At 42.1% G+C, this 26,921-nt stretch overlaps 1 protein-coding gene across 1 annotated transcript in view; it reads left to right on the top strand.

The window, feature by feature from the left end:
* LOC104671760 (ubiquitin-protein ligase E3C) overlaps positions 1-26,921 on the top strand; it is a 108,573-nt gene that overhangs the window by 43,387 nt on the left and 38,265 nt on the right. The window contains exons 10-16 of the mRNA XM_030932288.1: positions 10-167; positions 315-547; positions 10,705-10,809; positions 14,804-14,891; positions 17,203-17,300; positions 19,422-19,554; positions 24,649-24,896. Of these exons, the coding sequence (XP_030788148.1) occupies positions 10-167; positions 315-547; positions 10,705-10,809; positions 14,804-14,891; positions 17,203-17,300; positions 19,422-19,554; positions 24,649-24,896 (1,063 nt within the window). The remainder of the gene's footprint in view (positions 1-9; positions 168-314; positions 548-10,704; positions 10,810-14,803; positions 14,892-17,202; positions 17,301-19,421; positions 19,555-24,648; positions 24,897-26,921) is intronic.

Genomic DNA, 26,921 nt, shown 5'->3' with positions numbered 1-26,921 from the left:
TAATTCAAGGTCTATGGTACCATTGCTTCAGGTGATATCCAGGGGTTCTCCTATGTCTTTTGAAGATTCTAGTCGAATCATCCCACTCTTTTACCTTTTTAGCTCCTTGTTTAGTCATTCACTAATTTCCATACATGATAACGAATTCTTCGGTGATCCCATAGAAGGTAAGGATTTTGAGAAACCAGTTTGCTGCTGGCCACATGGCCCATCAGTTTTCATAGACAGTAGAAAAGTTTTAAACTTTTTAAGTCTTTCAGTGTGTGTTAAAAGATGGAAAAAGAAATAATAGAAAATTGGATTGTATTTTTTAGTTGTAGGTCAAAGACAATCATCAATGATGCCTTTTACTTTAGAAGAGCTGATAATGTTGTCTCGATGCCTTCGAGATGCATGCCTGGGGATCATCAAGTTGGCTTATCCAGAAACCAAACCAGAAGTTCGAGAAGAATATATTACAGCATTTCAGAGTATTGGAGTTACTACTAGCTCTGAAATGCAACAGTGCATACAGATGGAACAGAAACGATGGATTCAGTTATTTAAGGTATAGAGTATATGTATTTTTTTTGTTTGCTGACATTGAAAAATATACGCATTTTTGTCTTGACCATTGCAGAGGAATAAAAATGCAGGTTTGTTTCAGACATGTTTTAATTTGCAAGACTTTTTTTTTTTTTTTTTTTTTTTTAATATATACATGGACTTGATGTGTCTCCCAGGCTGGAGTGCAGTGACACCATCATACCCCACTGCAGCCTTGAACTCCTGGGATCAAGCAATCCTCTCACCTCAGCCTCCTGAGGAGCTCGGGCTACTGGCATGTGCCACCATGCCCACCTAATGTGTTAGTTTTTTTGTAGAGCCAGAGTCTCACTGTGTTACCCAGGCTGGTCTCAAACTCCTGGCCTCATGGGTTCCTCCTGCTTCTGCCTCCCATAATGCTGGGATTATAGGCGTGAGCCACTGCAGCTGGCCTGTACAACTTTTTAATTAAGAAAAGTAATTTTAGGCCGGGCGCGGTGGCTCAAGCCTGTAATCCCAGCACTTTGGGAGGCCGAGACGGGCGGATCACGAGGTCAGGAGATCGAGACCATCCTGGCTAACACAGTGAAACCCCGTCTCTACTAAAAATACAAAAACTAGCCGGGCGAGGTGGCTGGCGCCTGTAGTCCCAGCTACGCGGGAGGCTGAGGCAGGAGAATGGCGTAAACCCGGCAGGCGGAGCTTGCAGTGAGCTGAGATCTGGCCACTGCACTCCAGTCCGGGCCACAGAGCGAGACTCCGCCTCAAAAAAAAAAAAAAAAAAAAAAAGAAAAGTAATTTTAGTACTTTTGATTAAGGTAATTTAATTAACTAAAATTACTTTCATTTTAATTTACATTTGTCTCACTTAAAACCATGTTTTTTAAACCTTGTTACGTGCATCTTTTCTATGTGGCCCTAACTACTTAACTGTGACACGATGAAATATAAATACAGTTTTTAAAATGTTTTTATTTTTCAGTAAATATTTCTTAGATTTTATTATTTTTTCAAACCTTTCAAAAATTGATTAACAAGGTAAAATAGGTCATTAATTTTTAATGCTAGTTGTATATAAATTATTTTAACATATCTTCGTTCTTAACCAGAAAGTGAAGTTTTGAGTTACTATGGCTGGAATGTTGGCAGGAAACCACCACCAGTGAGAATGTAACTGTTGGGACGGAAAAAAAGAAAAGGAAAAGGGTGCTTGACTTCCCATGAAATTTCTGCAGCAAACACATCTAGTCAGCTAAAATTGCTCATTAAAGGAGTGAGAGCAGAAGAAGTGCATTTTCCAAATTGAATGCTGGATTTACAGTCCGTTTAATACCAGCGACCTCTCGCACACTAATGTTCAGTTCGAGTCATCAGCTGTCCCTTTGGGTCTTTTATCACTGCTTTTGTCAAGCTATCTATTTAATTGAAAGAAGTTAATTGAATGAAAATGATCAACTAAGCTTGTATTAATATTGCTAATGGAACTTTCTTCTTGGCCGTGTTTGGAGAAAGATGTCAAGCTAGACTTTAGGAAGGGCCCATTAATGCTTGCACTTACCCTGATGGGCTAATTAAGGAATGCTTATTCATCCTCCAGGTCCACGAGAGTCTCTCTCCAGACCGTTCTGCCTGGTTTTACAACACATTTCTCTTAGGAGCATGAGCATTAGCAGCAGCAGCAGTAACTGATAATGTTTTGATTGCAGTGAATACAGTCCTAATGCATCATTGAATTTATAATTTGGGCAGATTGATGTAATATATGTTTGCACAATTTATTTTAATTACCTATTTCTGTATTCCTAAGTAAACTGGAAAGGTCACATGGTAAGCCTTTACTATATCCTTTCTTAAAGATAGACAATTTTGCAAATTTTCTATGTTAAAAAATAAGCAATCTCACCTATTTAAAACTTACAATTCTTACATAAGCTTTTCCTGGACATGGGTGTTACAGGTAGCATGTTTGTTTTCCTTTCCATATTTGATTAAACTCTGGGGTCTTTATTAACAATAAAGCTTTCCATGATGTGGAATATCAGGTGTTGTGTGTGATATCAGATCATTTCACTGTTTTATAGCACCTGTTGAGAGCTTCATAATTTCCATATGACAGGCTTATCTTTAGTATGTAGAAATCTCTGAACTTAATAATGCCATATAAGGTATTTTCCACCTTGACCTTACTTTGTTTTGGTTAAGCGTTAAGTGAAGAGTTTGTACAGAATTTTTTATGCCTCAGAATTGCTCCCTGCCACTTCATTAACCATTGAAGGTTTTAAGAATTAGGGTGAGGCCGGGTGTGGTGACTCACGCCTATAATCCTAGCACTTTGGGAGGCCAAGGCAGGTGGATCATGAGCTCGGGAGTTTGAGACCAACCTGGCCAACATGGTGAAACCCCATCTCTACTAAAGATACCAAAAATTAGCTGTGCGTGGTGATGCATGCCTGTAATCCCAGCTACTGGGGAGGCTGGGGCAGGAGAATCACTAGAACCTGGGACGCAGAGGTTGCAATCAGCCGAGATAGCGCCACTGCACTCCAGCCTAGGCCATAGGGTGAGACTCACTCTGAAAAAAAAAAGAGGGTGAATGTTTACTTTTTTGTTGTTGGTGGTGGTGATCGTTTTAGTTTTGAAATAAGTTGTTCTAAGACCTTTTGAGTTTAGAATTGTTTAAAGACCTTTTTTTTTTTTTTAAAGGATTTCTGTTCTTTGGCCTCCTGTCCCCCAAACCATTTTATGCTACCTGCTGTTGAGCTGAGCCCCCCAAAATAAAAATCACTGCATAATTTTTGAGTAATCAGCTGCTATTAGCTTTTCTTTTAAGAAAATACTATATTATGAAGATATATGAACTTACACCTCTGTAATTAACTGTGTTTTAGGCAGTATTCTAAGAGCTTTGCCTATATTCATTTAATGCAGTAGTTCTGCGAGAAAGATACTATAATTTGTTTTTACAGTTGAGGTCATGTATATGATGGTAGAACCAGCTACTATTCTACATTCCCCTTCTGAAAAGAATAAAAATTTTGTCGACATTTTTCATATTATTATTGTACCAAATTTGAGTTGAAGAATTCGAGGTAGCATCAACCAAAGAAGGCAAAAGCATTTTGCCCATGATCTCCTGCCTTCCATTGATTTTGACAGAATTGCAAATGATGAGACCTGACTCCTTCAACACTGACCATTTTCATTTTTCAGTCGTATCATGGTCCTCCCAAAGTCATTTGTGTAAGAGGCTCTGTTGGCTGGTCATAGAAACATAGAATTTTAAGTGGATAGAGTTATCTTTCTTTGTCACTATAAGAATTGAGGTCACTTTCTTAGCCCTGCCTTGACACTGCTAAAACAGTTTATGCATTTATCAAATTTATAAACTCCTCTTGAAGTGTAATTTATAGCTATAATTACTTTAGCTTGATGAGATAGGAAATCCTGTTTTGAGATGTCTGTGTGCATCTACCAAACTTAACAGGAGTTACCTCCTGTGATAGGGAAACAGGAGGAAGTAGCAGGGAATGAGGAAGGTTCTCATGCCCTCGTTATCCATATGTCTGTATGGAGAGAGAGAGAGAGAGAGACCCATATTGTGAGTTTTTTACTTCCTTAGTGGTTAAGTTGTATTTTTTTCAGATCCAAAAAGCTATTTTTAAAAAGTAGGAAAGCAACAGCAGTGCCCTGTTAATATAATCCTAAAATGTGGCCATTTAGCTGTCCATGTTACAACCAAGAGACCTAAAGCTTGTAGCGCTATGCCATAGCCTTTTCTGTTATGAATATTTGATTCATTTTTTTGTTTTTTGACTAAAGTAGATACTATATGAAGTAATTTTATGTTTTAAATATGTGCTGAAGAATACTGTTTTTCAAAATACACCAGTTTTTAACCTGTTTGTGCCAGAGGTTGCAAATTTTTTGTGTGAAAAATCAGGCCTTGGCCATGACCTTGAGCAGTAGAATATAAATCCCACAAGCTTAGCGTTCCAATAATGGAACACTAGGCATAAGTGGGTTAGCAAGTGGTAACTAGGGGCTATATAAAATTGGGTTAACCCGGCCGGGCGCGGTGGCTCAAGCCTGTAATCCCAGCACTTTGGGAGGCCGAGACGGGCGGATCACGAGGTCAGGAGATCGAGACCATCCTGGCTAACACGGTGAAACCCCGTCTCTACTAAAAAATACAAAAAACTAGCCGGGCGAGGTGGCGGGCGCCTGTAGTCCCAGCTACTCGGGAGGCTGAGGCAGGAGAATGGCATGAACCCGGGAGGCGGAGCTTGCAGTGAGCTGAGATCCGGCCACTGCACTCCAGCCTGGGCGACAGAGCGAAACTCCATCTCAAAAAAAAAAAAAAAAAAAAAATTGGGTTAACCCTTGACAGCAGCAGTGCATACCAGATACTTCATGACTTTCATAGGTTGGAGTGTTCATTCTCAGTTATTTGAACATTCACAGTATTCATCCCACCCATAGTGACACAGCTGTATGCTAAGGGATCATGAATGAATTCACACTGGGTGCCTGTTCCTGCAGTATCACTATGTAATGAAGGAGACATGCATTCAGCTAATGACAGTGGGAAGCAGCAAATCGCAGAGGCTGGGCCTGTGGAAGCACACAGGAGAGAAGCACCAGCTGCTGCTCACCTGACACAACTCAGTTGAGGAAAACGGTGGTTTTCCAACAAGGTCGTGTTCTTAGAGCTTTTTCTGACACGTTACTTTTATATATTCTTCTTATGAAGTCAAATTGTAAAAATCCATTCTCGTTTGATGTATTTCCCACATGACACATTTACTGCACTTCAGAACCTGGAAATTGTGTGCTAAGTATGCTTTGTATTTTGCTTTTTAAGGAACTAACTCATCTGGTTTCAGGACTACATCTACTCTGGAAAGAAAAAAAAAAAGAAAAATAATTAACTCAGTTATTTGGTTTTAGTTACCAGATTTTACATATCACATTCAAGATAAAAAAGATACTTTTATTTTATGTTATGATGCAATTAGTCTTTCAGTTGCCCTTCAAAACTTGAACTATATGTACTTAATTTTTTGGTTGCAATACTGTATCTAAATATCCATTGTCTCCATACAGAAATGTCACAATTTAGGATTGATAGCCTTGTTGTCCAATTTATATATACATTTGTGATAATATAGCTAGTGCTTAAGAATATTTCCCCAAGGTCAGTTAAGCAAGATTTTCTTATGATCATCATTGCCATGAACTCTCAAACATAGGGATCTTGTGAAAACAGTGCCTGTTAATTTATAATGTTTACCTTGAACGTTGCCAAGTGTGATTTTTATAAGGAGTTGGTATGTTTCTAAGCAGTTATCTACTTGATCTTTTTAATATTGGGGTTAAGGGAAACCTGCTTACAGCATCAGCTATTTTTCATTCAAATGGCACATTAAAATCAAGCATGTGTAACAGTTGTGTACCTTTGTGGGTTTTTGTTGTTTTTTGTTTTTTTTTTTTGAGACAGGGTTTCGTTCTGTTGCCCAGGCTGGAGTACAGTGGCTCAATCTCATTGCAACCTCCACCCCCCAGGCTCAAGTGATTCTTTCACCTTGGCCTCCTTAGTAGCTGGGACTCAGGCATGTGCCACCACGCACGGCTCATTTTTGTATTTTTTGTAGAGGTGGGGTTTCGCCATGTTACCCAAGCTGGCCTTGAACTCCTAGGCTCAAGTGATCTGCCTGCCTCGGCCTCCCAAGATGCTAGGATTACAGGTGTGAGCCACCATGCCTGGCAGTGTGTGCGTTTCTGAATAAATTTATTAGTACTTGAATAATGTATTTTCTTCATTTATATAATGTAATGTTTTGATCTAGTGTGGAAGAACTTGAGAGGAGGGACAAGAGTTAACACATCAGATGAACGTAATGCTGTTGTATTTCAGAATTTAAAATCCACTAAAATTGTGTATATTCAGCTAGATACAGCTAGTTGTTCCAGTGCTTCTATCTTATTTCATATGACTTACCACACTGGTTCTCAAGTCGCAACTACCTATCAGAGTCATCTGGGGGAGCAGTGGAAAACTCGACTGGCTCCACCTCAGACTAACTGAATTTGAGTCAGTGATGGCGGCATGCCCGTGGTGGGCTCTTCATAGTACTCCAGGTGATTCTAAAATGCAGCAAAGGTTAAGAGCCACAGGCTCTAACTCACTTTGAGCAGATGTAGTCACTTGATGTGATTTGGGCATGGTTGCCTCTACAAACTTTCCCTTTTTGGTGCTAGATACTTGTAGAGCAGTTGAGTTTGTGATTCTGAAAGTGCATGTGGAAAAAAGGAATGTGTTAAGGTGTTTCGAGATCACAAAATGGATCCAGTCAAATTTTCATGTTTATATTTTTCGTTAAAAACTTAGGAGAAAAATAGTTGATGTAAAGGAGGGAAAAATGTTCCTAGTTGAATTTTAAGGTTTGGTATTTGATATTCTAAATAAGTATTTTGGGAATTGGTCCAGGACTAGTCATGCCGTATTTAGCAAATAAAAAGACAGGTCACCTAGTTAAAAATTGAATTACGGATAAATCACGATTACTTTAAAAAATGTAATTATGTCCCATGCAATATTGTGGACATACTTTAAAGAAAGCAATATTTTGGACATATTTATACTAAAAATATATTATTTGATATAAATAAATATAAATATATTTGATGTTTATTAAACCATGCCTTACCACAGTGCCTTCTATCTTGATATCCTGTCCTTAACATAGCTCCCTTGGCTGGACTCACTTATTTACCTTCTCCTTTCCTCCACCTTTCTCCCCGTCTCCCTCCACCCCGTTTTTTTCATTCACCAAGAATCCATGATACTGGCATGTTATATTGGTAACATGTGGTTACTTCTCTTTTCATATTTAGGATTGGAAATATGAAAGAGGATACACTATATTGAAATTTTTAACATTTAATTTTATAATAATTTAGTAGAAGAATGTAAATGAGAACTTGTCTCATATAATATTTGATAATGTTTGTAATCTATAGAAAATACATGTTCTCAGGCCGGGCTCGGTGGCTCAAGCCTGTAATCCCAGCACTTTGGGAGGCCGAGACGGGCGGATCACGAGGTCAGGAGATCGAGACCATCCTGGCTAACACGGTGAAACCCCGTCTCTACTAAAAATACAAAAACTAGCCGGGCGAGGTGGCGGGCGCCTGTAGTCCCAGCTACTCGGGAGGCTGAGGCAGGAGAATGGCGTAAACCCGGCAGGCGGAGCTTGCAGTGAGCTGAGATCTGGCCACTGCACTCCAGTCTGGGCGACAGAGCGAGACTCCGCCTCAAAAAAAAAAAAAAAAAAAAAAAAAAGAAAATACATGTTCTCATGAACAGAGATTGAATAGAAATAGATATCTAGGAGTTAGGCAGACCTGATCTTCCCCTTGCCCGACCTGGAGCAAGTTACCCCCTCAATAAAGCTAAGTTTCCTTGGGGATGATAAATTCATAGGGACCCCAGGATTCTGTGGGATGATGCAGTTAAATATGTAAATATGACAGAAAGCATGACCTTTGTTAACGGTTGGGGTGATTATGAAAGGGCCAGTTTCAGCATGGTAACTATTAAATCTAGATTTAAAGTATCAATTTAATTGGTCATAAAAATGGAAAGACCAGACACGATCATCTTCAAACAAAAAGATTGTACTTCTGTTACTGTTGGAAGGGTGTGTGTTGTGTGTGTACTACCTGAATTTATCCCATACAAGGATAGCACATGTAATTAGCATAGCTCAGTGAGATTTCATCTTTACTTCTGAAGAATAAAATGAATGACTTTCAAGAATTACTGTATTAGGTCAATGACAGTACTTTGTTTCAGCCAAACAGTTAACCAGACAGAACCAGTAATGAGGTTCTCCCCAGTCTGCCTAGGCTGCATAAGAAACCGTTAATTGTAAGATGTCGTGTGTGCAGCTGAGCCCCTGAGCAACACCACGGAGTCAAGGGTCAAGGAATAACTGACTCCACTGTACCCTGATTACTTAGCTGAACATTTCCACTCGTTTAAGAAGGATGATGTTTCCATAGCAGTTGTGATAGGTTTTAAAATGCCACAAGATAATGGCCACTTCTGAATTGGTAAGAAATATCCACCACTTACAAAGGTGTATCTTTGATCTTGAGTGGGTTTTTACTGTGCAGTGTTGTCTGCATGAGCAAATCGCTCAAATAACACTTTTTCTCTGTCCATGGGTAGGTCATTCAAGGGGTGTCCACATTGCAGTGGCCTGAGAGATCAACCCAAGGACCCTTCCCTTTTTTCCTTAGGCACACAGAATTTCTGGTATCCCTGCATGCCTTGGATTTGCATTTCATAAAATAAGCATTTGTATTTCATTGTATGTAAATGCTAAATTATGGAATTTTAAAGGGAAATCTCAACAATTGATTGTGTGATCTTTATATCTAATATATCCATTATATATTAGATATATTATAAATTTATATATTATATATACTAGATGCATAGTATATATTAATTTACAATTACAAATTATATAATATAAATTATTATAAATTAGTATATATTAGAAATCTTATTTCTAATCTATCCGGTGGGTATATTATAAATCAGATTGTCCTGATTTTGTTTTTTCTGTGATGATTTCCGTTGTCTTTAATTAGAGGTAGCATGCGTACAGGCCTGGCCAACTTTTTCAGAAAACGCTGTCTTGAGCTCTGTAGTAATTATATGAACAGTCCTGGTTGTAGACATTTAAAATGTTGGATTTACAATTTTGATTTATCTTTGTTTATTACAAAATGCATTTCTATTCGATAGAGAACCTTATTTTTTATTTTTTATTTTTATTTTTTGAGACAGAGTCTCGCTCTGTCACCCAGGCTGGAGTGCTGTGGCTGGATCTCAGCTCACTGCAAGCTCCGCCTCCTGGGTTTACGCCATTCTCCTGCCTCAGCCTCCCGGGTAGCTGGGACTACAGGCGCCGCCACCTCGCCCGGCTAGTTTTTTGTATTTTTAGTAGAGACGGGGTTTCACCGTGTTCGCCAGGATGGTCTCGATCTCCTGACCTCATGATCCGCCCGTCTCAGCCTCCCAAAATGCTGGGATTACAGGCTTGAGCCACCACGCCCGGCGATAGAGAACTTTAGGTCTTTTTAAAGTAGTGCTATTAGATCTCTTTAATCATATATTATAAAATTTACAATTATTGATCCCAAGTCAGTCGTTTAGTACCTGCTAGGTTCCAAGGTGGCTATTTGGATTCTATTTGTGAGGAACTCACTGCACAACCAGAGAGGAACTGTTCTGAAAGAATATTGTAGTTTTTAAAAGCCATGATAAAATACTAACCTGTGATGATATAGCAAAGTGTGTCCAGGCCAGACTGTTTGGAAAGGTTATCAAGGAGATCAGACTCGATTTTTCTAGAGTTATGATCACAAACCTAACTTCATTTGCTTATGTGAGGCAAATGCTGAAATTGTTTTTCTCTTTGGGAGATGTGACAGTGATGTCTGGGGTGCTGCTTTTTTCCCCTAGTGCCCTTAGTACATTGTTTCTCAGAAAACTCAGAAATGCTATTTCAGGAAAAAGTTTTACAAAATTGCACCACTTAAAGGTATCTTTCATTAGAACTCAGATGAGCTAAGACATTTCCAAATTCGTGGTGGGGGGGGTTGTTTGTTTTTAATATTTTAGGTTTGGGGGTACATGTGAAGTTTTGTTACGTAGATAAATGTGTCATTGAGTTTGTTGTACACATCATTAGATCACTCAGGTATTAAGCTTGGTCCCCAGGAGTCATCTTTTCTGCCCTCTCCTTCCTCCCACCCTCTCCCTTCAAGTTGATCCCAATGTCTGTCCTTTTCTTCTTTGTGTTCATGAGTTCTTATCATTTAGCTGCCACCAAATTTGTGTTTCAAAGCTTAATCACCACCTCCGTTGTAACTTAAAAAATTATCGTGTACATGTATTCGTGTTTGTTGTTCTGCACGTATTGGCACATAACTGCTTTGTATACATTACTGTGATGGAAGCATTTTCTGTGAGCGGGTTTGGTGTCCGGCTCGACCGAGTGCCTGCGCCACCGCTGTGCGCTCCTTCTTAGTGAATGTATTGCTCACTGTGCATTGTGGCTGCCAAGCTCACGTGTGTGACACGGATTTGTTCTTTCTTTTCAGGTTATCACCAATCTAGTGAAAATGTTGAAGTCCAGAGACACTAGGAGAAATTTTTGTCCTCCAAACCACTGGCTGTCAGAACAGGAAGATATTAAAGCAGATAAGGTGATATTGAAAGATCTTTTAAATATTTATCATTAAAAATAGATGTTCAGCTTGTGTTTTTCTGGGGGAGAAGAATTAAGCCCTTTAAAATTATTTTTTTATGACTTATACGACTAGTAACGATAAACCTTATTACTAACTCTTACGTCAGCTTCTTAATGGGACGTATAGTAGTATCATGGACTTAAAATGATATTCTGAGTTATCCTCAATTTTCCTTTTTAACCTGAGATTATATTAAAGCCTAATAATTCTTTGTTGAGGTTGAAAAATACTTTGCTTTTATTAGTATTAATGTATGTCTAGTACTTGATCTTGTGCCTAATTTTTGTGTTTTTTTTTTTTTTGAGACGGAATCTTGCTATGTTTGCAAACCCCCGGCCTGAAGGGATCCTCCCACCTTGGCTTCCCAGAGTGCTGGGATTACAGATGTGAGCCACTGCACCAATCTTTTATCCTTGATTTTCTGAAAGAACAGACACAAAGTTGAATATTACTAACACTTACATCCAGGGCAGATTCAGTAGTATGATACGTTAGTAAAAAATTTAAGTGGCCAGGCGCGGTGGCTCATGCCTGTAATCCCAGCACTACAGGAGGCCGAGACGGGCAGATCACTTGAAGCCAGGAGTTCGAGACCAGTCTGGCCAACGTGGCGAAACCCTGAATCTCTACTGAAAATACAAAAATTAGCCGGGTGTGGTGGCGGGCACCTGTAATCCTAGCTACTTGGGAGGCTGAGGCAGGAGAATCGCTTGAACCTGGGAGGCGGAGGTTGCAGTAAGCTGAAGCTGTGCCATTGCACTCCATCCTGGGCCACAAAAGTGAAACTGTCTCAAAAAAAAAATAAAAATAAAAGAGGCTGATCATGGTTGCTCACTTCTGTAATCCCAGCACTTTGGGAGGCCAAGGCAGGCGGATCACCTGAGGTTGGCTAAGCTCGAGACCAGCTTAGCCAACATGGTGAAACCCCGTCTCTACTAAAAATACAAAAATTAGCCAGGCGTGGTGGCAGACGCCTGTAATCCCAACTACTCGGGAAGCTAAGGCAGGAGAATCACTTGAACCCAGGAGTCAGAGGTTGCAGTAAGCTGAGACCGCGCCATTGCACTCCAGCCTGGGTGACAAGAGTAAAATTCCGTCTCAAAAAAAGAAAGAAAAATGAAAGAAAATACAAATATTAGCCGGGCATGGTAAGTGTCCCCCCTGTAGTCCCAGCTACTGGGGAGGCTGAGGTATGAGAATCCCTTGAGCCCTGAAGCGGAGGTTGCAGTGAGCCGAGATCATGCCACTACACTCCAACCTGGGTGACAGAGCGAGATTCTGTCTCCAAAAAAAAAAAAATGTAAGTGGTGTTAACAGAGGGACATAGGGTATATTCACTTTTGTTCTTGAGAAAAAGTCATAACTGGATTCATTTCAGATTCTTTGGAGTAGGAGATGGAGTGGTGGAGGGTATAAAAGAAACCATGTCGGCCAGGCACGGTGGCTCATGCCTATAATCCCAGCACTTTGGGAGGCCAAGGTGGGTGGGTTGCCTGAGCTCAGGAATTTGCGACCCGCCTGGGCAACATGGTCAAACCCAGTCTCTACTAAAATACAAAAAATTAGCCGGGCATGGTGGCGTGCGCCCATAGTCCCAGCTACTTGGGACTGAGGCTGAGGCTGGAGAATCGCTTGAACCCAGGATGTGGAGGTTGCAGTGAGCTGAGATCGCACCACTGCACTCCAGCCTGGGCGACAGAGCAAGACTCCATCTCAAAAAAGAAAAAAAAAAGAAACCATGTCACAGAAATATTAGAGGAGAGAAAGCAGGAGTGTTTTAGAAAAATTTTATAAGCGTGACTATGTCCTCATGAGGTATTTGGGAGTTAAGCCCGTTGCTTCTGACTCTGCCCACTGACAAGGTATAGCAATGGTGGCAGATCCTGCGGCAGTGAACAGCTCCAGGACCCAGGCCGGGGTCACTTCACAGCAAAAGAAGCAGTCCTGGCACGGTGCTTGGTTCCAAGTCTGGGAGGACCCTACAAGATGGGTGTGGAGTGTTCTGTCATGCTGGAGAGCGAGGAAGCCATTGCAGGGTGGCTGGGGCTGGGAGACAGGGTTAGGAGCCTTTCTGTAGCTGGTCATGGGCGGAAAGTTGAAGCATTCATGAAAGCCGCTAACTCTTGAGTTCGCAAGGACGCTAACAAAACCCTTCATCGTCATATTTGTAGGATGCAAAGGAACTGTCTCATTATTTTGAATACTGTTTTGAAAAAAAGAAGTACTCAAGCATTTAATCCACCTTTCATTTATAAACTGTACCTCAGGCAGAACAGATAATTGATGATGTGTGATCTTTTGCGTAGAAGTATTCCAGCCAATACTATGTGACAATGATTTTTGCAAACTGGAATCGGCCTGTTGCAGGCTCTGGTGAAGGAGATGACCAGGGCGGTGCCACTCCAGGTGCAGCACTTGTCTGGGGTCTGCTGGTCTGAGATGGTGTGTTGGCTTCCCAGGAGAGGAGGGTCTGGGCCCAGAATGCAAATGACTGCACCTCTTCCTTACTCCAGAAAGTTGTGCGATGGGAAGATGTCAACTGAACCCAGCAGTGTGTTTAGCGATTTAATTGATTTACATTTTAGCACAAGTCCCTTATCTCATCACCAACTGGTAGTATACAGTGCACACACCCACACTGGAAGCAGGTTTCACCTCTGCAGTGATAAGCAGAGATGGGGGCCTCTCGATGAACGAGCATCCCACGACCTAGGAAACGTGCTCGCCAGAACGTTAAATCTAAATGTGGTGGAACCTCTACATCTAACTGCAAAATTACAGGAAACAGAGGGGTTAGAAGTACATCTTTAACAACACCATGAGGGTGAAATTAGCAAAATCTAGATTATGGGAAACTTTACAGGATAAAAATTTCTTCATTAAAAATTGCAAGGGTGGCTGGACACGGTGGCTCACACCTGTAATCCCAGCACTTTGGGAGGCCGAGGTGGGCGGATCACCTGAGGTCAGTTCGAGACCACCCTGGCCAACATGGTGAAACCCCATCTCTAAAAATACGAAAGTTAGCCATGCATAGTGGCGTGCACCAGTAATCCCAGCTACTTGGGAGGCTGAGGCAGGAGAATCGCTTGAACCTGGGAGGCAGAGGTTGCAGTGAGCCAAGATCAGGCCACTGCACTCCAGCCTGGGCAACAGTGAATGAGACTCCATCTAAAAAGAAAAAAAATTGCAAGGGCCAGCTCGGCATGATGGCTCATGCCTGTAACCCAGGCACTTTGAGATGCTGGGGCGGGTGGCTTGCTTAATTTCAGAAGTTCAAGACCAGTCTGAGCAAGATAGTAAAACTCCATCTCTACAAAATATACAAAAATTAACCAGGCGTGGTGGTATGCACCTGTAGTCCCAGCTACTCAGGAGGGTGAGGTGGGAGGATCGCTTGAAACCAGGAGGTGGAGGTCACGGTGAGCTGAGGCTGCACCACTGCATTCCAGCCTGGGTGACAGAGTGAGATCCTGTATCAAAAAGTAGAAAATTGCAAGGACCAAAAATAAGGGATGAGAGGAACTGACAGATGAAAAATAAGAGAAAATATACTATGTCTATTTTATTTGAATACTGCCACAACCAAATGGAAAAAAAAAATAGAAAGTGAATCTTTGATAATAATTTTTAAGGTGATCTATTTTGCTTCATAAAGCAATTATATTGTTTTAGTATGTTTAGATACTATGCATCATTAAATAAAACAATTAGAGATTTCTTTGGGGTGTATTAGAAAACATAGTTAACTGTAGAAGTATGAAAGGACAGCCAGAGTGAGAGAGAGGACTTGAAAAGGTAGTCCAAAAGGGGACATGAAGGTATGAGGTCAGAGAGAGGGCCCAGTCCATAGTAGAGAAGTGTCCAACACCAATTCTGTTCAAGTGTGATCAGGTCAAAGTGTGTGCTAGAGCACAGGGGAGTTCTGAACCAGGATTGCCCCCAACAGGTCACTCAGCTCTATGTGCCAGCATCCAGACATGTGTGGAGGTTCCGGCGGATGGGAAGGATAGGCCCGCTGCAGTCCACCCTGGACGGTGAGTTCTCTAGGACACAGGGTTACTGTATGTATGAATTACACGCTGTCACATTCACTCCTTTAATTTACAGAATAGTAAACTCATACAGCATGTCACCCCCACCAGGAGCTACCATGTAGAAAAGTCATCACCCCCAAAATTGCCTCTAGCTCCATTGCAGCCACCTCTTCAGCAGCCACCCATTTCTGTTTCGTTCTGTCACTTTGCCTTTTGCAAAAGGCCTCCAAGGGGAACCATGCTATGTAGTCTGCTCCTGGCTCCTTTTGGTCAGCACAGTACATTTGAGGGTGCTGTGTGGGTTGATTGCTCCCTCTGTTGCTCAGCTGTATTCCAGTGTGGGGATGCACCACAGTCTGTGAATCCATTAATTCGTTGAAAGACATTTGGTTTTTTTTTTTCCAGTCTCTGGGAATGTGAGTACAGCTGCTATAAACATCTATGTACAGGTTTTTCTGTGAAGATACATTTTGTTTGACATGGAGTAAGTTTCACAGGGAGTAAGAATCCTGAGACATTTGGCAAGTTGATGTTTAACTTGATGAGAAGCTGCAGAACTGTGTTCCAGGGTGGCTGCACCGCTTTGGGTTCAGACCAGCAATTAATGAGAGCCCCTGTTGCTCCAAGTCCTCACGGGCAATTACAGTTGTCATTTTAAAAAGAATTTTATGGGCTGGGTGCGGTGGCTCACTCCTGTAATCCCCAGCACTTTAGGAGTTCTAGGTGGGCGGATCACGAGGTCAGGAGTTCAAGACCAGCCTGACCAACATAGTGAAACCCCATCTCTACTAAAAATACAAAAAAGTAGCTGGGCGAGTGGCGGGCACCTGTAATCTCAGCTACTTGGGAGGCTGAGGCAGGAGAATCGCTTGAACCCAGGAGGCAGAGGTTGCAGTGAGCCGAGATCACGCCACTGCACTCCAGCCTGGATGACAATACAAGACTATGTAAAAAAAAAAAATTATCCATTATAAAAGGTGGGAAATGATATCATATTGTGGTTTTAATTTGTATCTACCAGCCAACTAATGATATTCAGCATCTTTTTCATGAACTTGGTTTTTTCTTTTGTTTTCTTTTGTTTTTTTGGAAACAGTCTTACTGTGTTGCTCAGGCTAGAGTGCAGTGGTGTAATCACAGCTCACTGCAGCCTTGACTTCCTGGGCTTTAGCGGTCTTCCTGCCTTAGCCTCCAAAGTAGTTGTGACCACAGGCATGTGCCACCACACCTGGCCAATTTTTAATTTTTTTTTTTTTGTAGAGTTGGAATCTGTATACGTTGCCCAGGCTGACCTTTAACTCCTGGGCTCAAGGGATCTTCCCACCTTGGCCTCCCAAAGTACTATGATTGCAGGTGTGAGCCACTGCACACTGCCTGTGAACATGTTTTTTAGTTATTGAATTTTGAGAGTTTACAAAGCTATTCTGGATATGGTTTATAGATATGTATTTGCAAATATTTTGTCCCAATCTGTGGCTTGTCTTTTTCTTTTCTTAGCAGTGTCTTTCGAGGAGGAGAAGTTTTAAATTTGATAGAATTCCATTTACCTTTTTTTTTCTTTAATGAAGTTGTGTTTTTGATATGATGTCTAAGATACCTTCATGTAACACTTTACTTTTTTCCTTTTTTTTCTTTTGTTTTGAGACAGAGTCTCACTGTGTCACCAGGCTGGAGTGCAGTGGTGCAGTCGCAGCTCACTGCAGCCTTGAACTCCGCAGTCTCAGGCAGTCCTCCCACCTCAGCCTCCTGCATTGCTGGGACTATAGGCGTGTGCCACCATGCCCAGCTAATTTTTAAAAAATTTTTTTTGTAGAGGCAAGGTTTCTCTGTGTTGCTCAGTTTCTCAAACTCCTGAGCTCAAGGGCTGCTCTCGCCTCAGCCTAGGATTACAGGCATAAGCTGCCATCCCCGGTTGTTGCCATAGGAGGAGGAAAAGGACATGAAAGTGGTCGGGGGTGGCCGGGGCACCTGCCACTGCCGAATCTGGCTGCATTCGGGTCTCACCGCGAGTGCTCGGGCTAGCTGTGCACTTGAGACGTGCTAGACAGCTGGAGCGGAAGTGTAGTTCTTGATTAGGACGTCTTTACTATTCGATCAAGGTGTGTATTTGGGGAGCTACTGAAGACTTCTGTGCTGATCCTGCACTGTGCGTGGCTCATGGGTCTGCCTGAGGCGGGGATGTGTTCATGGAACTGGATTTAGATAAATGAGTTAATCAGGATGATTTCATAAATCTTCACCTTAATAATTGTCAGTGGGAATGCAAGGGAAAGTGCAAGTGAACTAATTAAGGTTTTAAAATGTGTTGCAGTGGGTTTGGAGTCCCCGCCGCTGTCTGTGTCTGAGGAAAGACAGCTTGCCGTCTTGACAGAGTTGCCTTTTGTGGTTCCATTTGAGGAACGAGTAAAGGTATGCAATTTGGTTTATTTATTGTCACTACGTATCATATTAGTATTAAGAAATTAACACACCCACCAAAGAAATCTCTAAAGGTGCCTAGTGCCTAGCTGATTACATAACATACTTTTCTCATTAGGTTGAAATAAGTAAGAATGATTTATAAAACCCAACTAGATACCTCTTTTTACAAACAAAGTATTTTCTTAGTTACAACTGGTGGAAAGCCCTTTTACACTATAGATTTCTTATAACAAGGGTCTAACGTCATTTTTCTCTATTAAATTTTGCTTTGTTTGGCCAGGTACAGTGGCTCATGCCTGTAATCCCAGCACTTTGGGAGGCCGAGGCAGGCATATCAAGCCCATGGGTGTAAGACCAGCCTGGGCAACATAGCAAAACCCTGTCTCTACAAAGAATATAAAAGTTAGTTGGGCATGGTGGTGTGCACCTGTAGTCCCACCTACTCGGGATGCTGAGGTAGGAGAATCATTTGAGCCTGGGAGGCAGAGGTTGCAGTGAGCCGAGATGGCACCACTTATACTCCAGCCTGGGCAACAAAGCAAGATCCTATCTCAAAGAGGGGAGAATATTTTGCATTGTTTTTGAAAATGTCAATTTTTTGTGAAGATACTCTTCTATACATTCATGTTTAAGTTACTTATCAGAAACGCTGTTTTATTTTTATTTTTCTGAGACAGGATCTCACTGTCAACCTGGGCTAGAAAGCAGTGTTGTGATCATAGCTCACTGCAACATCAAACTCCTGGGCGCAAGCCACCATCTCACCTAAAGTGCTGGGATTACAGGCATCACCCACTGCACCCGGCCTGGAAACACAACTTTTTTTTTTTTTTTTTTTTTTTTTTGAGATGGAGTCTCCTCTGTCGCCAGGCTGGAGTGCAGTGGTATGATCTTGGCTCACTGCAACCTCTGCCTCCCAGGTTCAAGCAAGTCTCCTGCCTCAGCCTCCCAAGTAGCTAGGACTACAGGCACGTGTCACCACGCCCGGCTAATTTTTTGTATTTTTAGTAGAAACGGGGTTTCACCGTGTTAGCCAGGATGCTCTCGATCTCCTGACCTTGTGATGTGCCCGCCTTGGGCTCCCAAAGTGCTGGGATTACAGGCATGAGCCACCGCGCCCGCCACTTTCCTTTTTATAAAAAAAGAAATGGACAAATATCTTAATTCCTTGTCTGGTGTCTTTGATGTACAAAACTTTGTTTATGTATGTTTCCAAATTTAAAAATTTTTTTTTTATTTGTCAACTATTTTTACCAAATTTCTGAAGATTAGCTGGTTCCGTTCTCCAGTACTGGCTTCAAGAGTGTATTTTTAGGCCTGTACACTCTGTTTATATGGTGAACAAAAGAGTTACTTTTGAAGCTGTTCATGTCCCTTCACGAAACCGTCCCTGCGCGTGCACACACACACACACACACACACACACACACACACACACACACACACACACACACTCACACACACACACACACACACACACACACACACTCACACACACACACACAACACTCTCTCTCTCTCTCACTCACTCACATAATTCCTGAGCTCCCTCTACTGGATTTTTAACGTCAAAAAGATTATTTGAATTTTGTCATAGAGATATTTCTACTAGTGTTAGTATACAGCTTTTACAAAGCTGTTCTACCTAAGTTTTTATAAAGGATTTATAAATGAAAATATTCTATAGCATGGGGTTTTAATTTTAATTTTAATTTATTTTATTTTTGAGACAGTCTCACTCTGTCACCCAGGCCTGAGTGCAGTGGTGCAGTCTCAGCTCACTGCAACCTCTGCCTCCCGAGTTCACGAGATTCTCATGCCTCAGCCTCCCAAGTAGCTGGGATTGCAGGCATGAACCACAGCGCCTGGCTGGATTTTTTAAGTTTATTTTAAACTGGGCAAAGGAGCAACTTTTGAAATATTTAAATATGATATACATTATATATTATCTATATATTGATTGATAAAAATCACTATTTGATACCTTGACTATTAGCATTTATTTCCAAATTTATGAAGATACAAAGATAAGATTTAGCAATTTATTCTTTGGTAGCTTGTAACAGGTCTTTTGTTCCTAATAACCTTACAGCTTTCCTTGTTTGTTAGATCTTTCAGAGGTTGATTTATGCAGATAAGCAAGAAGTTCAAGGAGATGGTCCATTTCTGGATGGAATTAATGTCACAATAAGAAGAAATTACATTTATGAAGATGCTTATGACAAACTTTCTCCAGAAAATGGTATATATAATTCTCTAGATGTATTATTTGGCAGGTGGAGGCTAGGGAATTGCTTTAGAAAATGGTGGTTGTTTAAAAATTAGTGTCCATCATCTTGTTCCATAATGACTTGAAAACTGAAATGTGCGGCTGGGCATGGTGGCTCACACTTATAATCCCGGCACTTTGGGAGGCTGAGGCGAGAGGATTGCTTGAGCTCAGGAGTTAGAGGCCAGCCTGGGCAACGTACTGAGACCCTGCCTTGACAAGAAAAAAAAAGGGAGCTTATCTGGGTATGTTAGTGTGCTCCTGTTGTCTGCACTCTGCAAAAGGCTGAGGTAGGAGGATGGCTTGAGCCTGGGAGTTCAAGGCTGCAGTCGAACCCTGATTGTGCTACTGCTCCGGCCTTGGCAATAGAGCCAGACCCAGTCTTCAAAAAATAGTATAGCAAGTCAGATTTGGGAGATGTGTTATTAAGTAATATTTCTAAAATTGACAGTTACTACAACAGAAGCCTTTAAAAAATATTAATTATTTTTAAAGGGCAAGAAAGTAACCGGTTCCCCACCTCCCAATGTCTGCCCCAAAAATTTAGTTTGCAAGCTGTCATACTAAAAATCTCGATGGCAGCCATTTACATTCTGTGTTTTTGTATAAATATTTATATAAAATCAGAAATTGTAAGCCAAACTAAATATACTAAAATAAATGCTATTGCAATCTAAGTTTCTTTATAAAAAGATGAGTGTGCTTCAATGACACTGCCATTAGTAAAGGAGGATTATATTGTAACAGCAATTTGGACAGCATTTGGAGCTCACTGGCACATTTTGTCTTATGTTAATATTTGATACTTAGTCTTCAAAGTTTGTGTGCTATTAACCTTTAATATATTAGCAGTTTTAACTTCAAAAAATTGTGATTATGATAATACATTAATTCAATGTTGGTCAATGCCAAGGGGATGAAAATGAAACCTTAGGCTGGATCTAAAATTAAAAATGAAATCATATTACCCAATTTTTGGAAGGGGATAGGTTGTCCCATGTGAAATGACAATTGCCTTTTCTTCTAGGGGAGCAACTTAATTTTCTTCTAAGGAAATGAAACCTGATTTCTAGTAATTTTTATTGCTTACATAAAGAACTAATTTTGTCATAATATTGGAACAGTGGAGGAAAGCTAACATCAGTTGTTTCCTTACTCTATTTCAAGCTTTTATTTTTTTCACACAATTTACTGTTGCCATTGAATCTTTGCCATGGCCCTCTGATGCCGAGTGTCACCAGCTGAGACCGAGTGAGCTCGGGTCTGCGCACAGGCTGCGGCCTCTCCACAGGGCCAGGCTTCCCTTGTCTATCTGATTGTGTTTTCAGAATATTTGGTGTAAATGAGAGACTCCTAATCTAACTAATTGTCTAATTGAGAGATGTTTTGGGGTCCCACAGTACCTTATATTCAATTCTTAATAGTTCTTGTGTTGTATTTTTATTAGCAGATTTCATGTTCATCTCTCCCACTTGACCCTGAAGGTTTTTACAGCTTGGGATGGAATTGTTTATTTTGGTGTACACAGCCGGTGCTCAGTAGGTGCTTGTTCAATTTGTGGTTGAATCCCAGGGGGAAAAAAATAGATGTGACAAAATAATGAGTTTGCCAATGATTGTGTAGTGTTTAGAGAAGAGTGCGCTGTTTAACGTCGAAGGGCCTTACAAGAGGCAGTTCTGGAGCGGCACCTGTAGGGGAGGAGCTGAGTTTGTGGGTGAGGGGCGCTCCGAGGGCGCAGGTGCTATGGTGCGGGGTACTTGCAAGTAAGGGGCTGTAAGCTCTTCAGCCAGAGTAGAACGTGTTTCTTATTTACCAGCAATTTAAAATTAACTTTAAAACTACTCCATGTAGATGATTCTTTGATGTTACTGTCCAGTTATAACAAACCTCAAATTTCCTAATGAATCCTTAAGCTTTAAAAATTATTTAAAAACTGATCACACCCCACCTCCCTAAATGCATGCTAATAATTGCATTGAAGTTAAAAGATTTGGAAGAATCTTCTCATAATGTTTATACTGTAATGCTTAAAATCTTTGTAAATGTTCTCAAGTATTATAGGAATGATTAAGCCATGTGTTAAAATGTGGTGTTTTGCTAGGCAAATTAGTAAAGTCAGATATCTCAGAATCATTAATTTACTTGTGAGAGAATGGTTTGAGGTGCGTTTTTGACTAATAATTTACATATAATCAACTAATGTGATTATTCCACATACCATCTCGTGGTTGAAGCGAACCCGTGCTTTACAATGCTGGTCTGCCTCATCTCGGAGCGGTTCTCTGAAGTGTGCATGTTCGCCCCTGTTACCCATAAGCTGACTGAGTGAAATGCAAAGAGGCTGATGGCTGCTCCTGCAGTTGGTGCTCAGAGAGCAGAGATGGGCTGGGGTCTCACAGGGATGCCCACGCACTCCCTGCCTGCACTGCACTACCTTGTTGCAGTGTGGAATATTGGGAGAAATCGTCACATGTCCTCATGGGATTGCTGTAAGAATTATAAAGTGGGTAACACAGTTCCCTTGAGGCCTGGAGCTCACACTATCATTGACTCTTAGGTGAGAATGAGGCAAAGCCGGCTCCGCGCCCTGCTCTCATCATTCTGGAGAGCCTCATTTGTCTGCTTTTGTTGGTTGGTTACTTTTATTTTATTTCATTTAATGGGCAGAATTACCATTTCTTCCTGAAGCAGAGGAAATTTCTTCCAGAAGCAGGAAAGCAAGCTGGAGCCAAATGGCTTAGATGTGTTTACCTCATTCCCAAGGGTGACACGGACACTGACCCAGAGGTTGGGTGGCACAGCCAGGCAGCACTGCATCCCTGCTGTTGTGCAGAGTGGCCCCATCTTGTCCATTCAGTCAGCGATCATTGCTCAGTGAATGGGAACTTGGTATGTGGTGGCTGTAAGCCTCAGTCAGTCCAGTAAATTGTATTTGCCCTACTTGACACATATCATAGACTGTTTACACTCCAGGGACTGAAACTTCAAAATTACTGACGTGTACATAGCAATGTCGGGATAAACAGGGTTTTGAGGAGATTGCCTGGAGGCTGTATCAAGCATTCTGCTAAACCCCTTTTCCAGGATGCTTCTAAAGGTTATGTGTCCCTTGAGATGCTCCAGGGCAGATATGTGTGGGTGACTGTGCACCAAAGCCGACAGATGGCAGCAGCGCATGGGGTCTGTGAAAGTGTCGAATGGATGCTGTGTGCCGGTGCCTCCCCTGACTTCATGCAGCAGCCTCTTCCCCAGCTCTCGCCTCTCCTTCCCCCTATCTTTTCTGCAAAGTGCCTGTAGAACTTTCTTACAAAAAGATAAAGGACATTTCACTTACTTCCCCAAAGCTGTTCTCTGATTCAGCCTGTTTATCAGATCACATCTTAACTTGGTCCACCTTGTGGATTTTTTTGGTTTTGGGTTTTTGCTTTTTGAAACGGAACTTCTCTCTCGTTGCCCAGGCTGCAGTGCAGTGTCGCGATCTTGACTCACTGCAACCTCCGCCTCCTGGGTTCAAGCGATTCTCCTGCCTCAGCCTCCTGAGTAGCTGGGATTACAGGTGCGCACCACCATGCCTGGCTAATTTTTTTGTGTGTTTAGTAGAGACCGGGTTTCACCATGTTAGGCCGGTCTCAAACTCCTGACCTCAGGTGACCCACCTGCCTTGGCCTCGCAAAGTGCCGGGATTACAGGTTCGTGCCACCGCACCCAGCCTGTTTTTGGGGTTTTTAAATTTTTATTTTAGAGATGGGGGTCTCGCTTTCACCCAGGCTGGAGTGCAGTGGTGCAGTCATAGCTCACTGCAGCCTCAAACTCCTGGGCTCAAGCAGTCCTGCCTTGGCTTCCCAAAGTGCTGGGATTACAGAAGTGAGCCTCTGTGCCCAGAAAAAGACAATGTTTTAATTTACTTTTTTTTTTTTTTTTTTTTTTTGAGACTGTCACGCAGGACTGGGGTGCAGTGACATGATATTGGCTTACTGCAACCTCTGCCTCCCAGGTTCAAGCGATTCTCCGGCCTCAGCCACCCAAGTAGCTGGGATTACAGACATGTGCCACCATGCCCAGCTAGTTTTTGTATTTTTAGTGGAGATGGGGTTTCACCGTGTTGGCCAGGCTGGTCTCGAACTGCTGACCTCAAAGCGATCCACCCACCTCAGCCTCCCAAGGTGCTGGGATTACAGACATGAGCCACTGCACCTGGCCTTTATTTACTCTTTGTGGCAAATTCTATAACCAGTAATTTTCCCCCCTTTTCAGCCAAATACAGCTATTAAAAGATCATATAGATCAGGGTTGTCCAATCCTTTGGCTTCCCTGAGCCACATTGGAAGAGGAATAATTGTCTTGGGCCACACATAAAATACACTAACGATAGCTGATAAGCTTTAAAAAAAAAAAAAAAAATCACAGGCCGGGCGCGGTGGCTCATGCCTGTGATCCCAGCACTTTGGGAAGCCGAGGCGGGTGGATCACAAGGTCAGGAGTTCGAGACCAGCCTGGCCAATATGGTGAAACCCCATCTCTACTAAAAATAGAAAAATTAGCCAGGCGTGGCGGCACACACGTATAGTCCCAGCTACTTGGGGTGGCTGAGGCAGAAGAATCACTTGAACCTGGGAGGCAGAGGCTGCAGTGAGCTGAGATGGCACCACTATACTCTAGCCTGAATGACAGGAGACCCCGTCTCAAAAAAAAAAAGGAAAAAAAAATTAATGTTTTAAGAATTTATGAATTTGTGTTGGGCCGCATTCAAAGCCATCCTGGGCCACATCGGCCTGTGGGCTGCAGGTTGAGGACAAGCTTGCTGTAGACTCTGGAGGACCAACTCCCTGAGAGTTCGTGGAGGCAGAGGTTGCAGTGAGACAAGATCATGCCACTGCACTCCAGCCTGGGTGATAGAGCAAGACTCTATCTCAAAAAATAATGATAATATCATTGCTGTTTCGAGTCCTATGTTAAAATGTCCCTAAGATCCTTGCACCCCTTCCCCAAGCCTTCCTGTAAGGCCAGGTTGATGTTATTGCTTTCTTGTAACATCTTTCCTCCTCACCTTCCCATTTTTTTGAACAGAGCCTGATTTGAAAAAGCGGATCCGTGTGCACTTGCTCAATGCCCATGGCCTGGATGAAGCTGGCATTGATGGTGGTGGTATTTTCAGAGAGTTTTTAAATGAACTACTGAAATCAGGATTTAACCCCAACCAGGGGTTCTTTAAGACTACTAATGAAGGGCTTCTGTACCCCAACCCGGCTGCTCAGATGCTTGTGGGAGATTCTTTTGCCAGACATTACTACTTCCTAGGCAGAATGCTTGGAAAGGTAAAGTAACCTTCATATAAAAATAGACCTGGGACTAAAAGATGTTGACATTTTATGTTTATGTGTGGTTGTTATCCAAGTTTATCATAAAATACTGTTTGTTTTAAATTTGGGTGCTAAATGTTGCAAAAGCACTGCACGAAACAAATTTGTATGGTTGTAAGCAGGTGCTATGGTTTGAATGTCCCCTCCAAACTCGTACTGAAACTTGATCCCCAGTGTGCAAGTATTGAGAGGTGGAACCTTTAAGAGGTGATTCGATCATGTGAGCTCAGGCCTTCATGAATGAATGAGTGGTTTATTGTGGGAGGGGCCCTGGTGACTTTACAGGAGGGAGCCCCTAACCTTGTGATGCCCTGTGCCGCCTCTGGGCTCTGCAGAGTCCCCACCACTGAGAAGGCCTCACCAGGGGCTGCCCCTGGACCCTGGGCTCCTGGCCTTCCAGCTATAAGAAATGGATTTCAGTTTTTATTAATTACTCGTTTCGGGTCTTGCATTATAAGCAGTCAAAACGTACTAAGACAGTAAGTTACTGCCTAGTGACTATTAGTTTACTCGGACTGCTGCAACACATCACCACACGTTTTTGGGGGTGAGGAGGGGGGCTTAGAAAAACTGAAATGTATTATTTGACAGTTCTGGAGGCCAGAAGTCCACACTTAGGGTGTCAGCAGCAGTGTAGATTCCTTTTTAGAGGCTCTAGAAGAATTCGTTCTTCTGGTCTTGCCAGTAGCCCTTGACCTTTTTTGGCTAGTAGATTCATCATTTTGATCTCTGCCTCTGCTCTAACGTGGACTTCTCCCTGAGTGTCTGTGTCAACATTGCCTTCTATTTTTTTAAATAAGGACACCTGTCGTTGGATTTGGGGCCTGCCCTGATCCAGTGTGACGTCATCTTAATTTGATTATCTGCAAATACCTCATTTCCATAGAAGGTTATATTCACAGATTAGGATTTGAATTTGTCTTTTGCGGGGACACAGCTGTACCTGCTAGAGTGGCATTTATCAAGTTGAGTATTCAGGAATTATTAGCTAGTCTGTTTGTTTGAGACGGAGTCTCTCCTCACTCTGTTGCCCAGGCTGGAGTGCTGTGGCGTCGTCTCTGCTCACTGCAAACTCCACATTCCAGGTTCAAGGGATTGTCCTGCACCAGCCTCCTGAACTGCAGGTGTGCACCACCACACCCAGCTAATTTTTGTATATTTAGTAGAGACAGGGGTTTCCACCATGTTGTACAGGATGGTCTTGAACTCCTGACCTCAAGTGTCCACCTGCCTCAGCCTCCCAAAGTGCTGGGATTACAAGCGTGAGCCACCGCACCTGGCCTGTTACTAACATTCTTAAATAAATTAGAAATTAAGACCGGGCGCAGTGGCTCATGCCTGTAATCCTAGCACTTTGGGAGGCCGAGGTGGGTGGATCATGAGGTCAGGAGATCGAGACCATCCTGGCTAACACGGTGAAACCCCGTCTCTACTAAAACTATAAAAAATTAGCGGGGCGTGGTGGCGGGCGCCTGTAGTCCCAGCTACCCGGGAGGCCCAGGCAGGAGAATGGCGTGAACCCGGGGGGCGGAGCTTGCAGTGAGCCAAGATTGCGCGACTGCACTCCAGCCTGGGTGACAGCGAAATTCTGTCTCAAAAAATAAAAATAAAAATAAATAAATAAATTAGAAGTTAATGTTGCTATTGTGATTAATTTCTGTAAGAATTAATCAGAGCTATAGTCATTTTCAACTTTGTAATAAAATTTCTTTATCTCATTGATGGTTCTGTTCTCTGAGAAGCATAGTGCATGGAGTTGCCTGTTTTGAGAAGTAGCTTAATTGAAAATCAGTGCCTGCAAAACAGATGGTACTTTTATGACTTCTTTTACATAACAGTTTTATTAAAATATAACTCACATCATGGAAAATTGAACCTTTTAAAGTGTACAGTTCAGTGGTTTTTAATGTATTCACTGTGCTGTGTGACCATCACCAATATCTAACTTGGAAGCAGTGTCATCATCCCAAAAAGGAAACC

Source organism: Rhinopithecus roxellana, chromosome 6, assembly GCF_007565055.1.
Source record: "Rhinopithecus roxellana isolate Shanxi Qingling chromosome 6, ASM756505v1, whole genome shotgun sequence".
Lineage (NCBI taxonomy): Eukaryota > Metazoa > Chordata > Mammalia > Primates > Cercopithecidae > Rhinopithecus > Rhinopithecus roxellana.
The sequence above is the reverse complement of the archived record's forward strand: the minus strand, read 5'-3'. Positions and strand labels throughout refer to the sequence as shown.